At 37.9% G+C, this 9,995-nt stretch overlaps 1 protein-coding gene across 3 annotated transcripts; it reads left to right on the top strand.

Annotated features, from left to right (window-relative positions):
• The first annotated feature begins 240 nt into the window (after nucleotides 1-240).
• On the top strand, nucleotides 241-8,708 carry LOC121903274 (beta-1,3-galactosyl-O-glycosyl-glycoprotein beta-1,6-N-acetylglucosaminyltransferase-like). 3 transcript variants are annotated; one of them, XM_042420139.1, is made up of 6 exons: nucleotides 241-374; nucleotides 3,123-3,329; nucleotides 4,408-5,129; nucleotides 5,257-5,350; nucleotides 6,687-7,091; nucleotides 7,220-8,708. In XM_042420139.1, the coding sequence occupies exons 3-6, from the start codon at nucleotides 4,822-4,824 to the stop codon at nucleotides 7,703-7,705; spliced, it is 1,293 nt and encodes a 430-aa protein (XP_042276073.1). In that variant the 5' UTR covers nucleotides 241-374; nucleotides 3,123-3,329; nucleotides 4,408-4,821; the 3' UTR covers nucleotides 7,706-8,708. The 3 variants fall into 3 exon arrangements, with proteins under 3 accessions (XP_042276073.1, XP_042276072.1, XP_042276071.1); XM_042420138.1 differs by having other exon boundaries at nucleotides 241-1,292; XM_042420137.1 differs by having other exon boundaries at nucleotides 241-1,361.
• Nucleotides 8,709-9,995: the final 1,287 nt, after the last annotated feature.

Genomic DNA, 9,995 nt, shown 5'->3' with positions numbered 1-9,995 from the left:
CATAACGACATGATGCCTACACATTCACAAACAAATCAGTTGGACACGCTGCAGCTAGGGAGAAGTGACACAACTGTTTTTTTGTTTTTGCTAAGTAACTCCGAGACTGTGTCACTTACAGGCAAAATATTTCACGTGTAGTATGGTGGACATGTCTGCTCTTGTTCTAAAGTGCAAGTTGAATCATCGAGTAAACAGACACCGCATTGTTTATATGTTTATTTTTTATTTATAACGCCGATGCGGAACACGTTGCGGGTCAGTTCTAACAGTGCGATAAATTGCTGGCACCCTCAGCAGACCAGCACCATGAGATCTGAGGGAGCGATCTGACAGGCGGGAAGGTGCTAGCCCATTCAGAGCTTTAAAAACAAGTAAAAGAATTTTAAAATCTATCCTCAACAATACTGGGAGCCAGCGCAAAGAGGCTAACACAGGAGTAATGTGACCTCTTTTACTGGTTTTGGTTAGAATTCTTGCTGCTGAGTTTTGGATGAGTTGCAGCCGATCAATAGTTTTTTTTGGCAGTATAAAGTGCGTTGGAACAATCTAAGCGTGGGAGTACAAAGGCATGAGACAGTTTTTTTTAGCATCCTCTAGAAAGAGGCAGGTTCTGACTCTTGCGTAACGTTGATGATTCTCAAAATTGAGGACAGGATCAAAGATCACACCCAGGACTTTCACCTTTGGTTTTATCTGTTAAGCCAGATTTATAAGTCTGTCAGCGATTTCACCACTTTGAGAGTCTGTGCCAACGATAAGGACTTCAGTTATGTCTTCGTTCAATGTGAGAAAGTTGCCATTCATCCACCGCACAATACTGGAGAAGCAGTTTAGCAGAGGACGTAGGGCATCCTAATTGTCCGGTGTGACAGATAAATACATCTGGGTTTATGGACACGTCTTGGACATGATGTAAAAAAAAAAAAATCTAAAATATAAACATAACTTGACTTTTACCAGTCCTAAAATGTATTTTTCATTAGGCCTATTACAACTTGACAGCTGTGGGGAAAATTTGTAATATTTTTAAAATACATTTAACATTTCCCAGGAATTTGAGTCTGGACAGAAGAGAATCCGTTACTAGGCGATATATTATGTTGAAGAAACTGTAGCACTGGGGCGGCCATGTTGGATCTGACAGGCAGTGCTCTTCTGTGGCTCCGCCGTTCCGACCGTTGAGCCGTAATGGCGACAGCGTCATAGTGGCGCAGCACAATCTGTTAAGACTGTACCGTAGACGCCACCACGGCTTTCCTGTTTAAAAACCCACTGGTGTGCACAAGCTAGTAAGTCTATGCTGACAAACCGTCAGATGGTTATTCTACAAAAATGGACAGTTGTCAGCTTTTGAACTGGTAAGGGGGGAAAGTTATTAGAAAACTCACTTGCACAAAAGTAGATTTTCGTTTGTATCTCGACAGGTGACAGCTCGGATTTTTTAAATGGACTGATATGATAGGTGTGTGTGGCTGTGTGCGTGATGAGGTCACAAGTGCATGCTTACATTTAGAAAAAATGGGGGTGTTACAATTGTGGTGATGTTACAATTGTACCATTCTCCCCTTACCTTATAAATGATCCATGTCATCCATTATGACCCATACAATAATTGTTCATCCACTCTTAAGAAAGGAGAGGGAAGGGTTTTTTATAAATACATATCTTTATAATGTCAAAGGAGAAAAATGTTGGGAATGATTACAGAACATTCATGAGATGAGCTCAGCTGTTATTTACACTTAAGTTCTTCTTTAAAAGGGACCTGATGTCTTAATTCGCTTTTAGAGGAATTTTCGCCTACAGTAACAAAGTTCTGTAATTAAATGACATGCCAGAGCTAACCAGCATCTATATGCCTGAAATTTAAACATGATGTTAGTTTTGTTCAGTGAAGATGTTTTAAATTATTTTGTCTATTTTAACTATAAATAGTGACCACTGTTCATTCATCGCTGACTCTGCTACTGCTGCTGCTGGGGTGCAGCTAGTCGACAACGAAACACAGCTTGAAGTTGAGGGTTGCCAGTATCATAATAACCCACTTCTTGAAGAAAACACACCTGGCAACTGCAGAGATCTTATCAGTGACATTATATTGCTAGTTAAAATGACAAGACTGTTTGAGATGAGTAAAAATGTTGGTGGGGACAATTTAGCATCAACTTGACATTTGTATGGACATGTCCCTACCATCCATATCCAAATCTACGCCCATGGGTTGAGCACATCATGTAGGCTACATACTCTACAGTATAATGAACCAATAATGTCTGTAATTTATTTCCACTCGTCATCCTTGTTTAACAGCACCGATAGCTTGTTATTTCATGCGGGGTGGAGTAATGAACAACTGTGCTTCTCTTTCCATGTAAATCAAAACAAGTGAGACTGGCTCTCGCTGGTTGTTGTTCACACCGCATCAGTTCATATCATTTGCATAAAGTTGAGCCAACAGTCAGGCGCTCATATGAACACCGAAAGAGGTTTTCCTCGCTGTAATAATTCCTCCTGTTTATACGAACTATGAAAAGATCCCCTTCAAATGCACTTTCAATGAAGATGATGGAGGCCAAAATCCACAGTGTGTCCACACATTCATTTTGTGCAAAAATGCATTTAATAGTTAATGATTTACGAGGCATCAGCAGATATGAGTTAATCATATCAAGTGGATATCTGCCACATTTACAATCTTTGTAGCATAAAAATTTCCCTCTTTGTTGTTTCCTTGTACAGTGTTTCCCTGTTGAGCCGCGGTGGAAGTAGAGTAACAAAAAGACTTTGACACTAAAAAGACTGTAACATTGAAAGATATCTACTTGATTTGACTCATTTGGACGGCTGAAGCTTCATATTAGATTCAGACATTTAAATAAATTTTTGCTCAAAACGAGGCTTGTGGATTTTGGCCTCCATGATTTACATTGTAAGTGCATTATGAAGGGATCTTCTAATGGCCAGTATGAACAGGAGGAATTATTACAGTGAGAAAAACATGTGTCAGCGTTCATTTTGGTGCCTGACTGTTGTTGTAAGATAGACTTGAAAGACAACATGCCTCCACAGTGGGAGTTTCATCTTGTTTCTTCAAGTATGGTTAATCATCCTCCTACTAGGCATGATCGGAGGACAGACGAGCAAGTCGGGCACAGCAAACAGATTCCAACAGTTTCAGCAAGAGGAAGGTGGTCCTTAGCTATGTTTAACCAGGGTTCCCCCCATTGTGGAGTGGAATGTACTTTATCTGGAAGAACAAGTCTGTCTAGCTGGATCCAAGTCCAAATGCTGTGCCGAGACACCTCATACAAACCTTTTCACTGGAGGTAAAGAATGAGTGTGATGAATAGCAATGCAAATAATCCCTTAATGGTTCATTCATTCATTGTTACCTTACAACCTGTCCTGGGTGTATTACGCATGTAAGAGCTGCTCCTTCTGATTGCTCATTGTGGAGCCTGTAAACAGCACCTTATCTCTTTATTTAGCACACATGCAAAAACCTCCATGGAAACTGTCAACGGGACTGATTACATTCAGAAGCAATTATGCCAATGTCAAAACCTGAGAAGAAGTATGACTGTGTCCTGGAGACAAATTGCAAATTAAATGTTTCATAATAGTCTTTGAAAGTCAAACATATAAAAAAAGGTGAGGGTCCAGTATTCAACTAGTAATTATTTTACTAAAATAATCTCAAATTAAATTGAAGGCATGAAATAAAACAGAAAAAATAAAGAAAACAGATAAATTAATAAAATCAATAACACAATAAAAAAGAGAAATATAAATGTGAAATTTTTTAAAGAGAAAATATGGATGGATTTACAATATGTTAAAGTTGCATAGTGACTTATGTAATAATAATAATAATGATCATAATATAACACACATTATTCAATTCCACAATTCCAATTTCAATTCCACTTGATGGTGCTGAGAAGTATTTGCCATGTATATGCATGTGTAGGGAAAACCCTCTAAATATTATATATGAAAAGAGAAATGTACATCCAGAGATGTATCAGTTTTAGACTTGACCAGAAAACATGCAGAAAGTTTACTCCACAGTCCAGCAGCTGAGGCACCTTGTTCAGATTGAATCCATGTAAAAACAGGTGGTTCATGTGTGTATGTAGTATGCTGTTTTTTTATATCACCAAATCTGAATCTGAATCTTTTTTCTTTTTATTCCTCTTTGTGCTGTTTTTTTCTAATAATGTAATCTAAACTGATTGCCTGTTCAACCTGTCAATTATTATAAGTATGAGCATGTCCAGTTAAAAAATGTCAAGATTGTTTAAAATGAACTCATGAACTTTGTTTTATGATCACCTTTACATTTTACTCATGTTTGGTTAAGGAATGGGTGTTTTCATATTATTCATTTTATCTGGTTTCCAGGGGCAGTAACACATGGAGGGACTAATCTGCCTGGATTCATAATGGGTAGAACGTTTCCGCCCAAGTATTACTACATGAACCTTATTTATAGCAATGCTGATATGTAGTGAATCATCTCATAGCATGTAGTAATAACTGGCAAGTAAAATGCCTCCATCTGACATTTCTACCATAGAGTTTAGATTTAGATAAGTCTGGATTTTAAAGTTAACCATTAATGATTTTACTAGATTTAATGTAATATCTATAACTGTCACTTACTATACAATGTGAATTATTAAGATAGACCTTAAAATTTTAGACACAATGTGATTCATAGACTGGTAAAAATCAAACCAGTGACTCTATTATATAAAGGTTACATACAGAACGAAGACTGTAAAACCATCTTAGCCTGGTTCCTTCTCTCAAATAATGAGGCTACTGAAACGAGGACGGTGGCAACTATTGCTGAAGCTCACTGTTGTCCTGGGATCACTATGGATATTGTCCCTACTCAGTGGCTCGAAGACAGGCTGGGATCCTGTTTACACTCTCAGGTACAACTGGTTGGACTATACAGATGCTGACGGTGGCCCAGAGAAAGTTTGCAACTGTTCAGCAATCCTGGAGGGAGACAGGGAGGCACTGGACCAGGCCAAATTACTGACCATCACCAAAGACTTCCGCAAGAGTGTCCAGATCCCCGATAAGTATTATATCAATGCAACCAAAGACTGCAGGTTTGTTGCTCTAATCTATGGGTTTCAGAAATATCAAATGATATGAATTTAGCAGTATTTCCTAGTTATTATCAGTAAAGTATACAGTATACATTCCCTGAGATTTAATCAACATGTGTATTTACAGGAAATTCAAGTTAAGCAGGAAATACTTAACATTCCCATTAAGCCAGGAAGAAGAGGACTTCCCCCTGGCTTACTCTATGGTTGTCCATCATAAGGTATGAAACTTCTAAAGCCTGAAATTAAATGACAAAATTGAGAAATAAAAACTGTCTAGTAGTCTAAACAATTTACCTGACGATGTCGTCAGCTTGGCCTTGAGACTGAAGTTTATTGCGAGGGGGGACTGGCCGCTGGTCCCGGAAGTGTTTTTCCCCATTCTGTATTCTCATTTAAATTTTTTCGTCCTCTGTGTTATTTAACATAGAAACTCAAGACTCTCCCGGATAATGTAACCATCCTAAAGATTTATATTATGACAACCAATTTCAATTATTTCAACTTTGTTTCTGACAAATCACGTTTTATCTGTGATTTTGTGGCGAACGGCTAAGAATACAACAGTACCCATCCACCTCGGCTGCCGTTGCTATGGAGATGAAGCCAGTCAGAGGTGCGAATCAGAGCTGTAATGAATTCAAAATTGCAGACAAAATGCAGCGCCATAGTTGCTGAATTCACTAAAAAGACCATAAAATCAGTTTTGTCAACACTGTAATCTTAAACTTCTGCCCACCATTAGCAGCACACATGACCAAACTTTAATCTTGGTGACTTGCTGTTTCTGGCTGAAATGCACCTTAGGAATTGTAGTTAACTTTTTATGTACAGTCTTGTACTGATCCAAGCCATAGAATGTGTTACATAATGTTGTTTATGGGAAAAATAAATGTGATTTTTACTTACAGAACCAGGGGTGCCTGATATAGTTCCTTCCACTTCACATCTCTATAGAAAGCCTTCTTTGTGAAATTGGAGGCATGGAGTTTGAAGGATGACTCATCTGACCATATAACTTTTTTCCACATCTCTGTAGACCAGTGCCTATGATTTTGTATCACTGAACTCTCAAATGTGCATTAATCTTAGTAATGAGGGGTTCATGCACTGCAACCCTACTATAATATCCCTCTCTATGTAATTGTCGACAGACTGTTCTTGCTGACACAGTCTGATAACGTCAGACATTCTCAGTCACCTGAGGAATAGTTGCTCTTCTGTTTTTCCTTACATATCTCAGTAATGCACAAGCATCACAATCATCAAATGTGTCCCAACAATTAACCTTCTTTCAAAGTCACTTAGATCTTTCCCTCTTGCCATCTTGATACAAACTCAGAATCAAATGGGCCTGCTCAGCAATTTTATACAAGCCACAGAGCATGATTGGATGTTAATTGCCTAATTGTACCATGCAGTGCACCTGTTTGGAGGCATCTGCATTCCTGCATTAATTATGTTTCTCCACTCATTTGTTCAGGTTTTTCCTTTAATTTGCCACCCTTCTGTATAACTGACATGAAAAGGATTTAATTGATTTTTTTGATACTCTAGGTGCAGAATTTTGAGCGTCTGCTGCGAGCCATCTACGCACCCCAAAATATTTATTGTGTCCATGTTGACAAAAAATCTGAGGCCTCAGTCATCTCTGCCATCAAGGCCATCACTGCTTGTTTCCCAAATGTCTTCATAGCCAGCAAGACTGTGAGTGTGGTCTATGCTGCCTGGCCACGAGTCCAGGCTGACCTCAACTGTATGGCTGATCTCTATAATGCCAGCACAAAATGGAAATACTTCATCAACCTTTGTGGCCAGGATTTTCCTCTGAAAACCAACTTGGAGATCGTACGGATGTTAGGTTCATTGAAGGGCGGCAACAGCTTGGAGTCAGACAAAATGGTTGAGGGAAAGAAGTGGAGGGTGACACTTTCTCACCAGATAGTTGATGGGAAAATCCAGGTATTTGTTTTGGAGAATTTTATTATTTGGTAGACAGCTATATTGCAGAATAACTTTGCGAAAACTTCTGTTCGGTTTGACCTTGGTGATGTCACCATCATATTAATTCACTATTTCAACTGTCTCAGGCGTCAGGAAAGGCAAAGGACCCACCTCCTTTCAAAGTGCCTATTCTGTCTGGAAATGCCTACATTGTGGTTAGCCGAGGATACATCCGCAGTGTGTTGGAGGACAACCGAGTACTGGCACTGATTGAGTGGGCCAAAGACACCTACAGTCCTGATGAGTTTCTCTGGGCAACCATTCAACGAATGCCTGGTGTTCCTGGCTCAACGTGGCCCAACAGCAAATATGACATGACAGACATCAATGCAGTTGCACGGCTGGTGAAGTGGCAGTGGCACGAGGGGTCACAGGATTCACTGGACGCGGTGTACCCAGAGTGTCAAGGCAACCATGTCCGGTCAATATGTGTGTATGGTGCCGGAGACCTGCAGTGGATGCTTAAGCAGCATCACCTCTTTGCCAATAAGTTTGATATAGACACAGATCCCATTGCTGTCCACTGTTTAGAGAAGTATCTGAGACAAAAGGCTCTGGCTGGGTTACATTAGGGGTACTGGAGATTTATCTGGCAACCAAGAATTTGAGAATGTCTGAATTGCTATCTTTACAAGCTATTTTAATGAGCTGTTGTTACAGCTCATTAAAATAAAACATTTTTAAGGTATATTTGAAATTATTTGTATTTGTAGATTAATAACTGAGAAACATAAACACAATAAGATAATTAAAAATCAGTTGAATTACTGGCAATACTTTATTCAGTCCCACTGCTGCTAATCTGGCAGTCTATCAATAGTTCAATTAATCTACTCAAAAGTCCATATGAAAAAAGGTATTTTGAGCATTTCATGTGGAAGTGGCATCATATCAGAGTGAATTACACAGTTTTACTGCCAGTGTTCTGGGTGAGAATATATTACTTCCAATGTGCAAAACTGCAGAACCTGCCTGAAAACTAGTAAGACAATGACATTACACATAAACCATACCTACACAGGAATTCAAAACAGGTTTCAAAACAGCAATGTTAATGTTCTGGAAGGACCAGAATAACTCCTCAATACAGCCTCCATACAACTCGACAGAGCTTTAGCAGCTGAGCAAAAAAGAACAGGAAAAACAAGCAGCATCCAAAAGCGTCCAAATATTTGCTGCAAAAGAACTTAAAGCAACTCTTACTGTATATGATAAATGTGTATTTACTTTGGTATTAACAAATGTTTTTTTCTACTGATGATTAATGACTCCTCTGTGATTGTATATTAGTGTGCAGGGAACTTTTGATGCAATGAGTGATTTGTGATGATTTTTTATGTAAAAAGACAATTGTTGAAGAGGAGCATATATTTTATATTTATTTACAACAAATGAAGTCACAAACAAATGTATACGGTAACACTTTATAATAACGATCAGTAGTAAGACATTAGTAGTAAGTTAGGAGCAAGTAGGTAGTTAGTAGTAAGTTATTTCACAAATATGTTGTTAGTCATCTAAAAATCATCCATTGATTATGAAATATGCATGAATAAATCTTTAGTAGATTATTAATTGATTTGTTGATATATTATGAATCATTTTCCTGTGTTTTCAGTATTGGTCAGGTGCTTCGTATAACACAAGTGGCATTGTTTGTGGGTCTGTGGCAGTGGGATAATGTGAACCTATATTAATGACATGTTAATGCAGGCTACCGAACGTTGTGACCTGCCAGTATAGTTCCTCATGCAAGTGAACAGGGGATGTGTCAGCTCTATACCATCCCCAACTACTTTCATCATCCTCATCAGTTATAAATGATGTGTAAATGTATGACTAAATCATTTATAAGTCATTTACAAGTGCTTTTGCATACTCCTAAATTGAGTTGCATCAATTGTAATAATCAATTTTAAGCAATTTTACCAACTCTTCTTTTTTAGGTATGATGTCAAATTAACTTTGAATAACTAGTTAGCATCAAAGCAATTCACATTTTAACAAACATCATAATGTCAACATTCAATTGTTTTTTTAATGGTTGATAGCCATTTCTTGCCGTTTAAATTTAAACACTGCTCAAATTTTAACATGGAAACCAACAGACAATATAAATCAAAGCAGAGGTCAGCAGTTTCTGATAGTCAGATGAACAGACCTGATGTTCTCTCCACAAAAATTACAATTTGACTCTGCAATGTGTTTAGTTGTTGATCATAGTATTTTAATGAAACTTATTAAACATTGGGTGGGCATTTCAGGTTTGGTTTTAGATTAGTTCTGTTCTTATCTTTTGGGAACATCATTCAATGTGGAAATTGGGAATTATAAGTCAGCTTCAGTATTGCTAAAATATGGAGTTCCACAGGGATCTGCTCTTGGGTCCTTACTATTTTCTATTTACATGCTACCACTTGGCCAAAAACACAATATCATTTACCATTTCTATGACGATGATACACAATTATATCTCTCCTTCGACACTAATTACACCAATCAATTAAACAACCTCCACACATTATTATAATAGGTCTAGACTCATCACAGAATTACATTTTCCCACCTTGGTCCCCTTTCATCTAACATTACTAACTCTTGCAGAAGTTATCTTTGACAACCACCTGAACTTCTATCAGCACATTAATTATGTTTTTTCTAACTAAGAACATTTTCAAAAATCAGGTTATTTTTATCTGCTAAGAACTTAGAAACAGTAATTCATGCATTCATTTCATCTTGGTTAGATTACTGCAATGCACTCTTCTCATGCCTCACACAACAAAACCTCAATAAACTTCACATCACACCGCTTTTAAAATCACTTCATCGGCTCCAAGTCAGTCTTAGTGGATTTTTAAT

This window comes from Thunnus maccoyii, chromosome 9 (assembly GCF_910596095.1).
Source record: "Thunnus maccoyii chromosome 9, fThuMac1.1, whole genome shotgun sequence".
Classification (NCBI taxonomy): domain Eukaryota; kingdom Metazoa; phylum Chordata; class Actinopteri; order Scombriformes; family Scombridae; genus Thunnus; species Thunnus maccoyii.
The sequence above is the reverse complement of the archived record's forward strand: the minus strand, read 5'-3'. Positions and strand labels throughout refer to the sequence as shown.